Source organism: Lithobates pipiens, unplaced genomic scaffold (assembly GCF_037356315.1).
Source record: "Lithobates pipiens isolate NorthernLeopardFrog02 unplaced genomic scaffold, aLitPip1_a1.2 Scaffold_25, whole genome shotgun sequence".
Lineage (NCBI taxonomy): Eukaryota > Metazoa > Chordata > Amphibia > Anura > Ranidae > Lithobates > Lithobates pipiens.
In genome coordinates, this window is record NW_027507787.1 from 235,261,491 (window position 1) to 235,281,009 (window position 19,519).

At 45.4% G+C, this 19,519-nt stretch overlaps 1 protein-coding gene across 1 annotated transcript in view; it reads left to right on the top strand.

The window, feature by feature from the left end:
• The window catches only part of OGA (O-GlcNAcase), a 96,611-nt gene that overhangs the window by 49,386 nt on the left and 27,706 nt on the right, over window positions 1–19,519 (top strand). Inside the window, 2 exon segments of the mRNA XM_077455681.1 lie at window positions 262–872; window positions 11,977–12,151. Of these exon segments, the coding sequence (XP_077311807.1) occupies window positions 262–872; window positions 11,977–12,151 (786 nt within the window).

A 19,519-nucleotide genomic window follows, 5' to 3' on the forward strand; every position in this document is an offset into this window, starting at 1 on the left:
TGCCCATTGAAATCAATGGGGCACCGTGGCTATACCGCTGGCAAAGCATCTCTGCAGAGGCGCTTTGTGGTGGTTTTTAACCCTATCTCGGCCGAATAATGCCGGAAATTCGACAGTAAAGCACTGCTAAAAATAGCGGCGATTTACCGCCGACGTACCTCCTGCCCCAGTGTGAAAGGGGCCTTAATGAAAATGTGACTAAAGTAAAAAAAAAGAGAGCGTCTTATTATTATTTATTAACTGTACCTTACCATTTTTCAGGCAGGCAAGTCGCTCACAGCGGGGCCAAGACTGGCGTCGTCGGAATGGCGCCATTAATATCCTCTCCGTCTCTAAATGCTTCAACCATCGTTACTTCCGTTTACCAACAGCCCATAATGAGCCAGGGAACAGCGCTGAGCGCCGAGCCACCCATGCTGGCCAAAGAGGAGGAGAAGAAACAGCTGGAGGAAGAGCCTATGGAAATGGTGGAGGAGAAAGTCGAGGACGTCAACAAGAATGTGAACCAAATCTTGACGGACATTACTGAGGCAAAAATGTCAGAAGAGTTGAAGCCAATGGACACAGACAAAGAAAGCGTAGGGGAAGCCAAGTCCTTGGAATCGTGTATGCAGGATGATGTGTGCGGCGACATCGCTCCCATGCAGACCGACGAACAGATCAGTAAGGAGCCTTTTATCCCTGGGCCTAATGAGAAGCCTTTGTATGCCGCCGAAGCCGTCACCCTGGACGATTTACAATTGCTGGCCGATTTGTTCTTCTTGCCTTATGAACATGGACCAAAAGGTGCTCAGATGTTGAAGGAATTTCAGTGGCTGCGAGCGAACAGCAGCGTGGTGAGCGTTAACTCTGACGACAACGATGCAGATAAAGTAAGTGTCTGGGGGTTTTTTTTGTTTGTTTTAGTTTTTTCGGTCTTCTGTTACAAACGTAGGAAGTTTTCATTTTATTTTATTACTTGAACTAGAGTGATGGGCACTTTGAAGCTTATTGCTTTAGACACTTTACCTTTCCCACGGCCATTGGAGTCTAGTAGAAATTAGGGCTTGTTTTCACTTCATAATGCATTAGAAACGCTTTTTTTTTTTTTTTTTTTTGGGGGGGGGACGGGGGGGGGGACGCGTGTCCTAATGTGAGCAGCAGCGGACGTGTTGGAGAGGAGCTGATTGCAATCCTCCACCATCTGTGCATCTCCTGGTCTGGTGATCCCAGAAAAAGACCCAGACCGTTCCCCCACACCCCCTGCCTTGCCCTGGGCCGGATATTGAGAGGGGTTACTGTCCACTGGCGGTGATATCCAGGCCGCCACGGAACAAACGCACTCGCCATCTTCTGGGCCTTCGTCTCGCCAGTGCGTGCTGATCCTCCTCCATCCTGAGCCCGGGAACAGGGGACTGCCAGTCCATCTATTCCCCTCACTTCCGTGCCTTCCTGCTGTGGTTTATTATTATTATTTAAGGTACTTGTATAGCGCCGTCAATTTACGCAGCGCTTTAAATGTACATTCAGATTGGTCCCTATCCTCGAGGAGCTTACAATCTAAGGTCCCTAACTCACATTCATATAATAGGGCCAATTTAGACAGAAGCCAATAAACCTCCCAGCATGTCTTTGGAGTGTGGGAGGAAACCCATGCAGGCACAGGGAGAACATGCAAACTCCAGGCAGGTAGGGTAGTGGTTGGAATTTCAACCAGTGACCCTTTTTACTGCTTGGCGAGAGTGCTACCTACTACACCACTGTGCCGCCCGTGTAGCAGTCTATTAGGCAGACACTGACTGCAGATATGGCCGCCATCTTGCCAGTCCTAATCTGCCAGAGAAACGCTTTTTTTTTTATTTTTTTTATTTTTTATTCTGAATGCCAATCAAAGCCCCTGTCCCTAAATAAAATGGTCACCTTACAGTCCTGGTCGCACGTAGTACTTTGCTTTCCTTCAAAAATGAATACCCCATGTCGCGTTCTTGGTGCTTCAAAGCATATCCAAAGCAAGCTCGCTTACAGCAACTGGAGCTTTTAAGAGGCTTTTATTCAGAGATGGCGTTGCTTTGTTTTGGAGATATGAGATCTCACAGGATGCACTGGGAACAGACAAGCAAACCGTAAATAACATCATCAGCAGTCACTTTCGGTTCATGTGTATATATCAGGGATATGCAATTAGCGGACCTCCAGCTGTTGCAAAACTACAAGTCCCATCATGCCTCTGCCTCTGGGTGTAATGCTTGTCTGTCAGTCTTGCTATACCTCATGGGACTTGTAGTTTTGCAACAGCTGGAGGTCCGCTAATTGCATATCTCTGGTATATATTCTGGGAGTGTCTGGTGCAGATGTCACATCTGGTGTGCAGCGTGGAGCAGCAGGAAGGTGAGTGGGGGGGTAAGGACTGAAGCAACTAGCAGACGGCAGTTGTGGTGTGCAACATGGGAACGCTATAGCGGAAGGTGATCGGGGACCAAAGAGAGAGGACTGAGTGGCAGAGGCTCAGCAGAGATGGGGGACTAGAGCAGAAGAAACGATCAGATGTTGCACAGCATGGGAGCAGTTGAGTGGGGACTAGAGAGAGGAGGATCAGCAGAGCTGGGGGATACTACTGAGTGGGGGATTAGCTGATACTTCGGACACAGCTGCTCAAAGATCGGGGTAAAGCCCCAATCACAGAGACTCTTTACCACGTGATCAGCTGTTTCCAGTCACAGCTGATCGGGATGTGAACACACTTGTCAGTATCGGCATTCCTTTCCTCACAACTATCACATCCTGAGGAGAGTAGAGAGCCGGTAACCAGCTAGTGGGAAAGGGGATATCTACACTGATAATTAGTGCCTCCTCCCCATTGCCCATTAGTGCCCTCTCTCGGTGCAGCCTCATCAGTGCACGTTATTGAAGAAAAATGACTTGTTTGCAAAAACCATTTCTTTATCGTACATCATGGGACACAGAGCCTTAATTGGTTCTAGGGCACCTTCAGGTGATGGACACTGGTTATACCCAATCAAGGAAGTTCACTCCCTATATAACCCCTCCTCCTTCCAGGAGCACATCAGTTTTTTCGCCAGTGTCTAAGGTCTTGGACACGAGTGAAGATGTGCTCTGAGGAGCTCCACTGGAGGGATCCATGCTGGATTTAAATAGCCTCAATGAAGACCAGATACATCCAAAGTGCTGCTAAGGCCTAAAAGGATAGTACCTGGGGCCTCGTATCCGAAGCTTGAGGTTTTGCTTTCTTTGGAGGACTGGAGCCCAGGAAGCCAGGGGTTAGGTCTTGCTACATTACCTAAAGCTTCCTGATGGGGTGGTTTACAGGTCCAAGAGAGTGGGAACCCCATTTTAGATATCCGGTGCTTTGAAGGTTTGCTAAACGCAGTCCGCCGTGATGGGTGAAGGCTAGATTGTCTGTTGATTCAGCAAATCCTGTAGCGGGGATATGGTAAGGGAAGAAACTTGGGTATTAAAAGCACCTATGTATTTCTTCCATTAGGGGAAAAATTTTTGCCATGCCTTCTCCACTAGAGGAATTCTATGCACATGCCTTACTCTGTTGTCTTCACTGTAAAGCTCAGTCCATGTCTGGTTGCAGCAGCGTGTGGAGGGAGACTTTCAAGGTAAAAGAAATCTGCAAAAATGTCTTTCTCCCCCAATGGGACCAGAGGGTTAGGGGGACAGCAGCGCTGTACCCTCCTTAAATTACACCCCCGGAGGTATCGCTAATTGTTTTAACGGTTTTAAAAGTAAAAAAGGGCAGAATTTTTTTTCTCGGAGCGGGCGGGGCCTAAGCCAGATACCGTGAAAGTCCACAAGGACACATGGCACGCTAAAAACAAATGCAACACAGCTGTGACAGTCTCTCTTCGGCTGACGAGGAGAAAACAAGCAGCTTGCACCACAAGGACCCAAGAGCTGTGGGACATGTGAGGGTTGCAAACTGGCATTCCTGATACAGGAACTAAACACTTCCCAGCACTAGGCTGAATTTCATAGCGGCTTTAAATGTCATGACTATTTTCAGCGATTGAGTGCAATTTTGTATAGTGCCTCTGTTTTTGTACTTGGGACTATGCCTACCAAAAAAGACACCACAAAATCCAAAAACGTAAAGGTTTCGACCCGCAGGCGCTAGGATCCCCAGTCACATTTCCATGCTGTTATCCTTGCCTGAATTGCCAGTTATGGCATGCCAGGGTGAGCCACTGGAACAAATTGATGGTGCAATTGCTTGTCATACCTCAGCCCCTGTATACGTGACTGAAGATGTCTTTTCCTCCTCCCTGCAGGGTCTGGACAAACGATTAGCGGCTTTAATCGCAGTCCTCCATTCAAATGGATAGGAAGCGTGCTAGATCTCCTTCCCCCACTTCAGAACCTTTGCATGGGGAACAGTGGGCGCAGGATGAGGTGTTGCCCTCAGTCGATCAGGAGGAAAAAAACGATGATGATTCCTCTGTGGAGGAAACCATGGTAGATGAGCCTTTTTCAGCCTCTCACTCTGAGAAATCGCTGATACAATTTCTTACGGAGATTGTTCATTCTCCTTTCATGCTACCCCTAAAGGAGTCTCCTGAAAGTTTGGTTTCTTCCTTGGGTTCCTTAAAAACCTCTCAACCTTTGCATGCATTTCCTACACATGCATTACTAGAACAGCTTATTTTTGTTGACTGGGATCACCCGGATAAGCATTTTCTCCCTCCTAAGAAGAGATTTTCAATTCTCTATCCGCTGGGGGAGAAATTCTCCAAAAGATAGAAAATACCAGCAGTTGACGCTGCGATTTCCAATGTGAATAAAGGCGTAACTTGTCCAGTAGACGATGCACAGATGCTTAAGGATTCAACAGATGAGGAGTTGGAATCCCTGTTGAGATCTGCTTTTTCCATGGCAGGTGCCATTACTCAGTCTGCAGTCGCTGCAATAAGCGTCTGTCAATCCCAAAAGGACCAATTTAAACAGGCCCTTAGAGAGCTTCCTGCACAACAAGCTCAGGATTTGGCTGAACTACCAAAAGCATTATGCTTTGCCATAGATGCCATTAAAGATTCTATTCACCAGGCGTCCCACCTTGCGCTTATTCTTGTGCATATGTGTAGAATCCTGTGGTTAAAAAATTTGGTCAGTTGAAGCACCATGTAAAGACCTCCTAACTGGGCTCCCGTTTCGTGGGGAGCGACTATTTGGAGAAGATTTGGACAAATATATCCAAACAATTTCTAGTGGGAAAAGTACTCTTTTTGCCAATCAAAAGAAAGTATAAACGCCCTTCATTTAAACGGGCTCTTTCCCCTATGCCAGGGGCTTCCGCCTCTATACAGTGGTGATGGCCTCCCCAGTCAGACTCTAGAGGAAAATCTTTGAGTCAGACCCAGGCTCAAAAGAAGTCCTGGGTTCAAATCCTAAAGCCTAATAATGAAGAGGCAACCTCCCTCACCAAGGTGGGGGGAAGACTTATGCAAATTTCAGACGTCTGGAAAGAAGAAATTCAGGACAGATGGGTCATCTCCACGGTAACGCTGGGGTACAAGCTGCAATTTTGGGACTTTCCACCGTCTCGCTTCCTGAGGTCAAGCGTTCCCAAATATCTGGAGAAAAGACTGTTTCTGTTTCAGGCACTAGACTGATTAATATCTCAAGAGGTGATCATACAGATCCCCACAAGAGAGCAAGGTCTGGGGTTTTATTCAAACCTTTTTATGGTACCAAAACCAAATGGAGATGTCAGACCCATTCTAGATCTGAGAAATCTAAATTGGTTCCTGAAGACCTGCTCCTTTCGCATGGAGACGATCAGGTCAGTCGTTTCTATCCTTCTATGAGGAGAACTTCTGACCTCAGTCGACATCAAGGATTCATATCTGCATGTACCTATAGTTCCTGCTCACCAAAAGTTTCTGTGGTTCGTGTTAGAACAGCAGCATTTCCAGTTTGTAGCCCTGCCCTTCGGGCTAGCCACAGCATCTGGGTGTTCACCAAAGTGCTGGCCTCACCTCTAGCAAGGTTAAGGGCACAGGGCTTAACAGTCGTAGCGTACCTAGACGATCTATTACTAATCAGTCGGCGGCTCGTTTGGAGCAAAGCGTACGCACTACAACCAACTATCTGAAAAGGTTGGGTTGGATTCTCAACCTAGAGAAATCTTCCTTAATACCGCTAGAAAGGCTGGAGTACTTGGGTCTGATCAGAGACACAGCCCAGGAAAAGCTGTTCTTGCCTCAGGCAAAAATCAACTCCATAAGAGATCTGGTGCAGATGGTCAGGTCATACGGTGATCCCTCCATTCGCCTCTGCTTGAAGTTGCTAGGAACCATGGGGGCTTCGTTCAAAGCAGTTCCCTATGCCTAGTTCCATTCAAGACTGTTGCAAAACAGTTTCCTGTCTACTTGGAATAAAACAATTCAAGCTTTAGACTTGCCAATGTGGCTGTCCACAAGAGTGTGCCAAAGCCTCACTTGATGGTTACTAACCCAGAATCTTCTGAAAGGAAAATACTTCAGACCAGTCATCTGGAAAGTGGTAACGATGGATGCCAGCCTTTCAGGCTGGGGAGCAGTACTAGAAAAGACAACTGTCCAAGGACAGGGGTCAAGAAGGGAAAGAACCTTGCCCATCAATATCCTAGAGATTCGGGCAGTGCGTCTTGATCTAAAGACCTGGACTTTCAGGTTACAGGATTCTCCTGTCAGGATCCAATCCGACAATGCCACAGCTGTGGGTTATATCAATCACCAAGACTGCACCAAGAGTGTCTCAGTGCAGAGAGAGGTGAACCATGTTCTAATTGGGCAGAAAGGAATGTTCCGTGCCTATCGGCAGTCTTCATTCCGGGAGTAGAGAATTGGCAGGCGGACTACTTGAGTCACCAGCAGTTATTCCCAGGGGAATGGTCTCTTCATCCTGACATATTTCGGGCTGTTTGCCAAAGATGGGGACACCGGACATAGATCTTCTAGCATCCAGGTTCAACATGAAGTTATTCAACTTTGTGGCCAGAACAAGGCATCCACTCGCATGCAGAGCAGATGTGTCGGTGACCCCATGGGATCAGTTCTCACTGATCTATGCATCCCCCCCCTATTCAGTTGCTGCCTCTACAACTTCTTTGCAGGATCAAGCTGGAAAGAAAGCAGATAATTCTGGTAGCCCAGAAGGTCATGGTATGCAGAAATCGTAAAGATGGCAGTGGAGGGCCCATGGTCCTTCCCACTATGGCCAGATCTGCTCTCACAGGGACCGATATTCCATCCTTCCTTTGGGTCCGTTCACACAGGGGCAACACGACTTGTAGGCGACTTGAGTGAGGCAACTTGTACATGACTTGAGTTAAGATCACAGCGCGACTTGGGACGACTTCAACACGACTTGTGATGACTTCAACCTGACTTGGGACGACTTACAAGTCGCCCCAGGCCAGGCGACTTTTGCCGTGGCCAAGCAGAGAATGAGCTCAAGGGGGAACTCCACGCCAAATTTCTGAAAAAAATTTGGCGTGGGTTCCCCCTCCGAGAGCATACCAGGCCCGCCGGTCTGGTATGGATTCCAACGGGAACCCCCTACGCCGAAAAAACGGCGTGGGGGTCCCCCCCAGATCCACACCAGACCCTTATCCGAGCACGCTACCCGGCCGGCCAGGAAAGGGGGTGGGGACGAGCGGGCGCCCCCCCCTCCTGAGCCGTACCAGGCCGCGTGCCCTCAACATGGGGGGGTGCCTTGGGGGAGGGGGGGCGTGCGGCCCCCCCCACCCCAAAGCACCTTGTCCCCATGTCGATGAGGACAAGGGCCTCTTCCCGACAACCCTGGCCGTTGGTTGTCGGGGTCTGCGGGCGGGGGGCTTATCGGAATCCGGGAGCCCCCTTTAATAAGGGGGCCCCCGGATACCGGCCCCCCACCCTATGTGAATGAGTATGGGGTACAATGTACCCCTACCCATTCACCTGTGAAAAAAAGTACAAAAAAAAACACAACACAGGGAAAAAATATTTTATTGCACAGCTCCGGGGGTCTTCCGTCTTCGGGGGTCTTCTCGCCGGACTCCTCCGCTATCTTCTTGTAGCTCTTTTGCTAGCGGAGGAGTCCGGCTTTCTTCCTCGCCGCCGGCCTCTTCTCCCGACTTCGGGGGTCTTGTCCCCCTCTTCGGTTCTTCTGCCGGGCCACCGCGCCTTCTTATAGCTCTTTTAGAGGCGGTGGCCCGGTCTTCTGTCGCCGCCGCCTTCCGTTCTTCTCCTTCTTCTCCTGGAGATGTTGACTCGACGAGCTCTCCGGCCGCAATGCCAGGGACGCGCTGCGCTGCCACTTATATAGGGACAATGGGGCGGTGTCACATGGGTTGGTCACATGGGTTGATGTCACATGGTAAGGGGGCGGGGTCACCGTGTGACATCAACCCATGTGACATCAACCCATGTGACACCGCCCCATTGTCCCTATATAAGTGGCAGCGGAGCGCGTCCCTGACATTGTGGCCTGTAGAGAGCGTCATGTCAACATCTCCTGGAGAAGAAGAAGAAGAATGGTAGGCGGCGGCGGCGGCGACAGAAGACCGGTCCACCGCCTCTAAAAGAGCTATAAGAAGGCGTGGTGGCCCGGCAGAAGAACCGAAGAGGGGGACAAGACCCCCGAAGTCGGAAGAAGAGGCCGGTGGCGAGGAAGAAAGCCGGACTCCTCCGCTAGCAAAAGAGCTACAAGAAGATAGCGGAGTCCGGCGAGCAGACCCCCGAAGACGGAAGACCCCCGGAGCTGTGCAATAAAATATTTTAACCCTGTGTTGTGTTTTTTTTTGTACTTTATTTCACAGGTGAATGGGTAGGGGTACATTGTACCTCATACTCATTCACATAGGGTGTTGGGCCGGGATCCGGGGTCCCCCTTATTAAAGGGGGCTCGCGGATTCCGATAAGCCCCCCGCCCGCAGACCCCGACAACCAACGGCCAGGGTTGTCGGGAAGAGGCCCTTGTCCTCATCAACATGGGGACAAGGTGCTTTGGGGTGGGGGGGCGCACGCCCCCCCTCCCCCAAGGCACCCCCCCATGTTGAGGGCACGTGGCCTGGTACGGCTCAGGAGGGGGCCGTACCCTTTCCTGGCCGGCCGGGTAGCGTGCTCGGATAAGGGTCTGGTGTGGATCTGGGGGGGACCCCCACGCCGTTTTTTCGGCGTAGGGGGTTCCCCTTGGAATCCATACCAGACCTGCGGGCCTGGTATGCTCTCGGAGGGGGAACCCACGCCAAATTTTTTTCAGAAATTTGGCGTGGAGTTCCCTCTTGAGAGCTGATAATTCTGTCAGAGTCGCCTCCGTATAGACGGAGATCCGACTTGGAGGCGATCTCCATTGAAATCAATGGGTACCGGTCGCCTACAAGTCGGATAGAAGTAGTACAGGAACCTTTTCTGAAGTCGGAGCGACTTCAGTAGTGTGCATTAAGACGGCTCTCATTCACTTACATTGCTTTTTAAATGTTGTCCGACCTGAGGCGACTAGGGGCGACCTGAAGTCGGATCAGGAGTTGCCCCTGTGTGAATGGACTCTTACGGTCTCTAAATTTAGGGGCTTGGCTATTGAAACCCACATCCTGAATAAACATGGGCTCTCTGGGTCAGTTATCTCTACCCTGATTAATGCAAGGAAGCCAGCTTCCAGAACTATATATTATAAAGTCTGGAGCACTTGTTTCCTGGTGTGAATCCAAGGGGTTGGCACCCTTGGAGATGTATCATAGGCAGAATTCTTGCCTTCTACAATTAGGGGTAGAAATTAAATTGGCCTTGAGGACTATTAAAGGCCAAGTCTCAGCTTTATCGATCTAATTTCAAAAGACCACTTGCTACTCATTCTTTAGTCTGTGGCTTATCCCGCCCGTCAAACCTCCCTTGAACCCTTGGGACTTGAACTTAGTTTTGTCTGTGTTACAAAAAAAAGTTATTTGAACCAATACAACATATTCCCCTAGTCCTTCCGACAAGGAAGTTGGTATTTTTGGTTGCTATATACTCAGCATGGAGGGTTTTCGGAATTAACTGTTCTTTCTTGTAAAGAGCCATATTTGATTTGTCATGAGGACAGAGTGGTGTTACGCCCTCTTCCAGACTCTTTATCAAAAGTGGTTTCTGGTTTCACCTGAACCAAGATATTGTACTGCCATCGTTTTTACCCAAAACCATGTTCCAGGGAAGAAGAGTCACTACATTGTCTTAATGTGGTGAGAACAGTGAAAATCTATTTTAAGGCAACTGCTCAGATTCGTAAGACTGATGTCTTATTTATTCAGCCAGAGGGTCCTAAGAAAAGACAGGCAGTGTCGAAATCCACTGTCGCTAAGTAGATTCGGCAAGTGATAATTAAAACTTATGATTTAAGGGGTAAGCTTCCCCCCCATTTCACTTTAAAGAGGAACTAAACCCTGATGGGTTTTACTTTCTCTGTTTCCCTGCAAAGGTAAAGCATAATGGGCTAGTATGCACTAGCCCGCTATATGTCACTTGCCTGATACAGAAGCCTGCGATGTCCCCGCTGGCTAGAAGCGTCCATCTTCGCCCCTCTTCCTTCCGGGGGGCTGCGAGCTATGGCTCTGTGACTGGCTGGAGTAGCGCAACGTCACTCCCACGCGCAGGAGCCACCAGTCACGGCATGACCCCACCTAGAAACGGCACAGCCTGCCCTTAGTAAAGTGCGCATGCACCGAATACATTGACGCATGTGCAGAACAACTCATCGTACGGGGAATTGAAAATATCTCCTAAACCGTGTAGGTTTAGGAGATATTACCAGCACCTACAGGTAAGTCTTAATCTAGGCTTACCTGTAGGTGAAAGTGGTTGTAAAGGGTTTACAACCACTTTAAGGTGCACTCTACCAGATCGTTTAGTGCTTCTTAGACAGTGCGTCACCAGGCCTCCATGGCTCACATCTGCAAGGCCGCAACTTGATCTTCGGTGCATACATTCACAAGATAGATGTAAGGAGGTATGAGGATATCGCCTTCGGCGAAGTGTGCTGCAGTCCTCAAGTCTGGGGCTACCCTGCGGGTTGTCTCTCCCTCCCCTCAAGTAGCATTGCTATGGGACGTCCCATTAATTACTTGCGGCCATTAAGTAATTACTTGAGGCTCTGCGTCCTATGATGTACGATAAAGAAAATAGGAATTTTATTACAGCTTACCTACCTGTAAAATCCTTTTCTTGGAGTACATCATGGGACACACAGCCTTAATTACTTAATGGGTTATATAGGCCACCTTCAGGTGATGGACACTGGTATACCCAATCCAGGAAGTTCACTCCTCTATACAACACCTCCTCCTTCCAGGAGCACATCAGTTTTTGTAGCAAAGCAATATACTTGGAGGTCCCTCCCCTCTTTTGGGATTAAGTATATTGCTTTGCTACAAAAACTGATGTGCTCCTGGAAGGAGGAGGTGTTGTATAGAGGAGTGAACTTCCTGGATTGGGTATACCAGTGTCCATCACCTGAAGGTGGCCTATATAACCCATTAAGTAATTAAGGCTTTGTGTCCCATGATGTACTCCAAGAAAAAGATTTTACAGGTAAGCTGTAATAAAAGTACTTCTTTTTTTTTTTTTTTTTTTTTTTACTTTAGCATAAAACAGAACCCCCAGTTGTGATTAAATACCACCAAAAAGCTCCATTTGTGTATTTAAAAAAAAAAAAAAAATATATATAGATATATATATATATAGATATATATAGATATATAGATATATAGATATATATATATATATATATATATATATATATATATATATATATATATATATATATATATATATATATATATATATATATATATATATATATATTTGGGTACAGTGTAGCATGACCACGCAATTGTCATTCACAGCGCTGAAAGCCAAAAATTGTCCTGGGCAGGTACGGGGTGAAAGTGCCCGGTATTGAAGTGGTTTTAATACATTCAGGTTATTTTATCACAGATCCCACCAATAATAAACATTGATGTATAACTTTGTGTCGTAGGTGTGCGAGTGGCGTAGACGGGCGACAAAATTTGAGGAGATGTGCAGAGTGGTGATGACCATGTTCACTCGGCTCTCGAACTGCCCCAACCGGACCATCCTGTATGACCTTTACCCCTACGTCTGGGACATCAAGAGCATCATTTCTATGGTGAAGTCATTTGTGCAGTGGCTAGGTACGTACTCTGTGGAATCCTGCAGCCATTCCGTCATTCTTTTACCTCCGTCTCTAGCTCTGTAAGGGGGAGGGGGGAACAAAACGACTTCACTCAAATAAGTGCTGGAGGGTGGACCTTGGGGAAGGTGTGGGGAGGGGGGGGGGCAGTTTCTCAAATTTAGGAACTAAGAGAGTCTTATCCATCCATTGGTCATTTTGGCATTTTGCTCAAGTGGTACAGGCTTCTCTCTCTCTGCCATCCCATCCACATCATGACCCATAGCCTAGTCTTTTGCATTAGAAGTTCCACTTTGTAGAACTGCGGCTTTGTACATAGAGGTCCTCTCCAACCCTTTCGCTGCCAGAGGCTTTTCATTTTTTTTTACTTTTATTTTTTTCATGATGCACTCAATCTAAAATGCATTTTTTTTTATTTTTATTTTTTTAAACAAACATATGCACTTAAAAACCACAAAAGGTTCTAGATCTGAAAGCAGAGAAACCTGTAGAATAAAAGGGTGGCAGTTGCAATTTTGCAACTATTTTTTTCTTTTTTTTTTTTTTCTTTTTGTCAGATGTATATTTTAACCTTATTTGCAGTCAGAGCTATTTCTATTTAATTTTCTGAAAGCAGACACCCTAGAGCAGTGGTGGGGAACCTTGGCACCCCAAATGTTTTGGAACTACATTTCCCATGATTCTCCACTACACCGATGAGTGCATGAGCATCATGGGAAATGTAGTTCCAAAACATCTGGGGTGCCAAGGTTTGCCACCACTGCCCTAGAGAATAAAATATAGCGATAGTTCAAATTTTTAACGCCACGCAATATTACCGCAAAGGTAAAAAAAAGCGCATTAAGTGAATTTTAGGGCACACAAATGCAATAAATTGCACAAATAAAATATGAACGACTAGGTAAATAGATAGTCTAACCTTAAATTTTGTGTACGCTCGTGAAATGGCGGCAAACTTCAGTACCCAATTTATTTTCTGTGATTACTGTGGCTGTGTCGTCATTTTTAAGTGAAGCAGCATACTACTTAAATCCCCCACAGACGCCCCGCCATGTCGGTCCCAGGCCTACAGATGGGCAAATGGAGCCCAGAAAGCGCCAGTACCGTAACTGGAGTGTGTGGAAGCAATCAGGTGGCAGTTAGCCACCCAAATGCTTTCACTTGACTTGGACAGGAGTCTGTCACACACTATCCCGGTGGCTGCAGCTGCAAACCAACAAACAAAAAAAAAAAAAAAGTTTTTTCCTGAGCAGAGAGCTGCTGATTATCAGTCACCGGATATCTGCTCTGTCTAGAAATGAACACTGGTCTGTATGTTCATACCTCACTACCATAAATAACATGTGAGAGTTTTCGCTCCAGCAGTATATAATGAGTTTGGAAATTGTAGTGAAATGTTCACTAATGCATTATAATGTAATTACACCCGTTAGGTTTTGGACGACTAAGATTAGTTTTAGTCGACTAAAATTTACCAGAGATTTTAGTAGGCTAAAACGCAGGACCTTTTAGTCCAGTGGTCATCAACCCTGTCCTCTGGGCCCACTAACAGGCCAGGTTTTACGTATTACCTTGGGGAGATGCAGACTAGAATACTGCAATCACTGAGCAGCAAATGATATCATCTGTGATGTATTTCAGTTATCTTGCAAACCTGGCCTGTTAGTGGTCCCTGAGGATAGGGTTGATGACCACTGTTTTAGTCGACTATAATGTCCTGGAGATTTAGTCGACTAAATACCACTAAAACTAAAAACAATTGCAGAAGACTAAAATGGGACTAAAACGAAATCGAAATTTGCTGCCAAACATTGGAACCGGGTGATGGTCCAGGCATGTGGGTGGATCCCGACTCCATTGTCGCGATCTTGCCCAGAGTCTGGACAGACTCTGTGGCGCCAGACAGCGGGCTTTGGAAAAATAAATTGTGTTTTTATTTATTTATTTATTTTTCCAGAAATTCAAAAATCTGAAGAAAAAGAATCAGTAAAATTTGAAATAACTTAAATTATAGGTATTGGAATTTCCTTTCACATTTGGCCGTTTAGTCAACGCAACGAATACAAATTTATCTGAAGTTACAAATTATCCAAAATAACGCATGTCACTAAATAAATGGAATGGAACAAATTAATGACTTAAATAAAAATAAAAAGGTCATTATTATTATTATTATTATTATTATTATTAGATCGTTGCGTTCCATTTGTTTTAGATAAGGAATTTGTGATTTCAAATAATTCGTAACTTCGGATAAATTCGTATTCATTACTTTCACTAACAGCCAAATTTGAAAGGAAATTCCAATACCTATAATCTCAGATTTTCGAATTTTCAGATTCAGTCTTCTTGGATTTTCACTTTTTTTTTTTTTTTTTTTTTTTTAAATTTATGAAAGTTTGAATTTTTGGAAATTTCGGAATGAACTAATTTTGTCAAAACTAAACAAATTGCACATGTCTACTAAAAACTGGTCACAGAAGTGTAAAATGAACTGCACTCCTCTGATCCATAGGGAGGAAGTACAGTCAAATGAGCTTTCCCTGTACTTTCCGCTTTAAAATACTAACCAAAAAAACCTGAAATATGTACATAAATTAAAAACAGTTACTTATGTGGCAGGATTTTTTTTTATTAAAATACTATAGCAAATAAACATTAAATACGTACATACAGTAGGGTCAGAGTTATTGCAAGTTTAGCTGATGCCGTTAAATTTGGCCTAAGCATCATTGACCTCTGGTCACGAAAGGGTCATATATTTGAGTGTTTGTTTGTTTTTTTCCCCCTCCCCCTATGGGCTTTATACTGTCATGATTTCAGTATTTTGTATATATTTTTTTTTTTTAAATGTTGTTGTTGTGTCGCTGTGAACAGGACTGAAATCAACCGGCCTCTCTTCTATGGGAGTTTTCCAGCCAATGGCATTGACTTCATACACGAACCCAGTTGCCTGCCGCTTGCTGTGTGGCAATAACATCATTGCTATTTTAACAGAACATTCCCGAGACCTCCAATTGACATCCCAGGAAAAGAATTGACGGGTGGCTCCCCACCACCCTGCGCACGCGAGCTTTGCGCAAGGCTATTCTGGTGCGAAAAAGGCCATCAAATTTGCGGGGCTGGGTGGGGGGGGGGGGGGGGGGGTTGGGGGTTGGGCACCTAAGCTGCAGCACAAATTTGCCGGCACAAACGCAGTATGCGCTTCTACGCAAAGTAGTTGCACCAGCTTGTGTTTGCAGGTAGAGACGATCACCCAGGACAACGATTGGGACTTTCATCCTGTGCACCAGCATGGCCTGGGTTACTTGCGTAGCCTCGTTATTTTTTTCGTTTTCAGGTTTCAAAGTCGTTTAAAGGAGCAGTGTGGAAACTTGCTTGTAGAGAACACAGCAGGCGGCGATGCTGGGCTTTCTGTAAAGTCGACTCGTCCACCCAACTCAACGCTCGGCCTTTCAAGGCCGTCGCTCACTCTGTAGTGAGTTTGAAGTTTGCCTAAAGGGCTCCAAATTTAAAATATAATTGAAGAGTTTTGAGCTTTAAAGGGACGCTCCAGTCATACATACAATTTTTTTTTTTTTTTTTTTAAGAGGAACGTTGGTCAGAAAAATAAGTCCTGCTAGATGACTTCATGCTGGCTCCTTTGCAGGGATAGCTTTGGAAAACATTAAAAAAAATAGGCTATACCAGTGATGGCGAACCTTGGCACCCCTGGGGTTTTGGAACTACATTTCCCATGATGCTCATGTCCTCTGCAGTGTAGTTGAGCATCATGGGAAATGTAGTTTCAAAACATCTGGGTTGCCAAGGTTCACCATCACTGGACTATACGGTATAAAATTCAATAATACACGCTCAATTGCTCTCCATTTTTGTCATTCCTGACATGTCACGCTTTAAAATTTGCACACGCAAATGACACCAAATGATGGTACTTAGAAATCTCCATAGGCGACACATGAGCATGGGGAGATGGGGGGCAGTTAAAAATATACCTTTTTTTATTTTTTGCACTGCCCCTTTTATTTTTATTTTTTTATTATCAGTTTTATTGCTTTTACAAGAAATGTAAACATCCCTCATAGTAGGAATACGTCATGACATGTCTTCTTTATGGTCCTTTTTATGGAGACGTCTGCAGTCTATAATACCCCAGATATCTCCCCTACCCTGGAAAGCATGAGATTAAATAAAAAAAAAAACATTGCTCTCAACTTTCCAGGGGTAAAAAAAAACAAAAAAAAAAAAAGGCAGCGTTTACATCTGCCAGAGCTGGAAGTGACATGACGTCGCTCCCTGCTTCTCAGGATCAGAGCTCATCCGGTCCCCAGCCAGCTCTATGGTAACCCGCCGCCACTGGATCGGAATCTCTGACTCCCTGATCGCACGGGAGAGACGCACCCCTCCTCCCGCTGCCTGTAAAAGCAATCAAGCAGCTGATGAGGGAAATCTCTGCACCCATCATCCCAGATATCACCACTTCATGTTACGATGTCCTATAGGTGGGAAGTGGTTTAAAATACTTGCAATGTGCAAAAGTAGAAGAGTTAAAATTCTGCTCCTTATTATTGGGACCCGCTGTGTAGAATCTCGGCAAGAGCGAGCCACCCGATACCTGGAAGTGCAGATATAGAGTGTGTAGAGAGAGAGAGAGAGATGTGTGTGTGTGTGTGTGTGTGTGTGTGTGTGTGTGTGTGTGTGTGTGTGTGTATATGTATATGTGTATATATATATATATATATATATATATATATATATATATATATATATATATATATATATATATATATATATATATATATAAAATAAAAATTTCCCCTTCACTTCCAGGTATCGGGCGTGATTGCTCGCTCTTGCTGTGATTCTACACAGCGGGTCCCAATAATGAGCAGAATTTTAACTCTTCTACTTTTGCATATATATGTGTGTGTGTATATATATATATATATATATATATATATATATATATATATATATATATATATATATATATATATATATATATATATATAATGTATATATGTGTTTTTTTTTTTTTTTTTTTTTTTAATAATATTCCTATTAAAAGGAATGTAAACATCCCTTGTAATAGGAATAAATAAGCATAACAGGTCCTCTTTACAGTGAGATATGGGGGTCAATAAGACCTCAGATCTCACCTCTAGGCTGGGAAGCCTGAAATAAAATAAAAAAAATAAAAAAAAACAATCTCAGCTTCCCAGCCGAGGCCAGACGTGAAGTCATAACTTGGCACCCGACCTCCGAACGATCATAGAGACTCCGGGGTGTGCCAGAAATCTCTATGGTCAGCATCCGGGGCTGGCGGATCCCTTCTCTGGTTCACCGATGGCAGCAACGAGCTGGAAAAGCAGGGGGGATGGGGGAGTCCCCTCTCTCCGCCCATAAGAACGATTAAGCAGCTGAGCCGCTATGATTGTTGTTGTGGTGTGGGGGAATCGCTAGCTGAACAAGATATGTGAATGATGTCTGTAAGGCTACTTTCACACTGAGGCGCTTTACAGGCGCTACAGCTCTAACAAAAGCCTCTCCAGTGTGAAAGCCTGATTTCTTTCACACTGGAGTGGTGCGCTTGCAGGACGGTAAAAAAAGTCCTGCAAGCCGCATGTTTGCAGCGGTATACACATCGCTCCTAAACCGCCCCTGCCCATTGAAAACAATAGGGGAGCAGTGCCAAACCGCAGGGAAAACGGCGCTTTGTGGGAGGGTTTAATTATTTTTCGCCCGCTAGCAGGGGCTAAAAATAGCGCCGTTGCCCGCCCAAGTCTGAAAGTAGCCTTACTGCACCCATCATTCAGATATCACCGCTCAAAGTTAAGGACGTCATGGCGGGCGGGGAGCGGTTAATCACACATTAGTTAAACTTCTGTCATAATATTGGGTGTTTGGCTGAAGTCTTCATAAGGCGCTATGGGGTGGAATTTGTAGCCTTTTATTTTATTTTTTATTTTATTTTTTAAGCGATTTAAAATTGATGTTCTGAGCCCTGGCTGCAAGGGATCATGGGAATATTTGTCAATTCCCTTTTTATCGATTTTTTTTATTTATTTATTTATTTTTTTTAAAGATTAGATTTGACTGAATACATTCCATGAGCATGAAATCAAAGTGGGCTTTCAGACTAAACGATAGAATTTGCAGCTCCCTGATTGATTCCTTGCCTGGAGTCGCCCTTTAAAGCTTTTTAGGATTTAGTTTGACATGAACTAGTTCTGTACAGTAAGAAATCCCAAAAAAAAATCCCTGGTTGATCTCGGTCCTTGTGACAGGAAGTGTGTCTTATTTTTTTTATTTTTTTTTCCTGCTTACTAATGATTCTATTGTGTCTTCCTCATTGTGCACAGATGGGAGAGACCTGAGCACAAGTGTCTTCTACTATTGGATGGAGAAAGCAAGATGCATACTGCGCTCTGCAGCGATTTTATATACTATCTTCTTTAGATAGGCAGTGTGGTCTGTTCTGTGCTGTATGAAGACATCTGAAGTCACATTCGTTCAGTCTTTTGCGCACGTCACGGGTGCAAGCTTGGCTGGGACCCGCGGCAAAAAAACGCATTCTTTTCTTTGGTAGCCTGTCAGGTGCATTAAAATTATTTTATGTCCGCTCGTGCACCATCTTTGTTATGCCGTTGTCACCCAATGAAGTGATGACAGTGTTCTCTGTGACGGACGCCATTTCCCACTTTTTTTTTCACAGCAGTCGCTGGATCTGCTCATATATGGGTGCGTGTTTTTTTTTCTTCGCCGTGTATTTCAGTACTAAAACCTTAGTCGATCCAATGCAGCAGGGGTCTCCAAACTTTCTAAACAAAGGGCCAGTTTATTACCCTTCATAGCGGGGCCACACTCTGGCCAGTGGGAGTAGAAAATGTCCTGGTGTTGGTAAGCATGCCCTATCATTGGTGTCGGTGGCAGGGGTCGTGCCCCATCGTTGGTGTTGGTGGCAGGGGTCGTACCCCATCGGTGGCTTGCCTTGATCCCAAGGGCTGGATCAAGGCAAACAAAGGGCTGTAGTATGGAGATCACTCCAATACGGCATTGATTTGTCTCATCAGCATTAGGATTGGATGTGCTGTGGGGTGAGGGGGTGGGTTAGGTGCATAGATGTTGGGTGCTTAGCTTTGTGTGGTCATATAGATACAGGTGCCAAACATCCAGCCAATCCATTTACTCCATCCAAGGTGTGATTTGTGCGCTTACAGGTCAACATCATTGTCCCCATTTTAAAAAGCCACTAAGCTACAAGCCATAATTCCAGTATTTTCTCTGCTCATTAATCCTATTGAAGGCCTCATTCCCATTGGACGTACTAAAGCTATCCAGACAGTGTGTGTCCAGGGCATTGCACCCA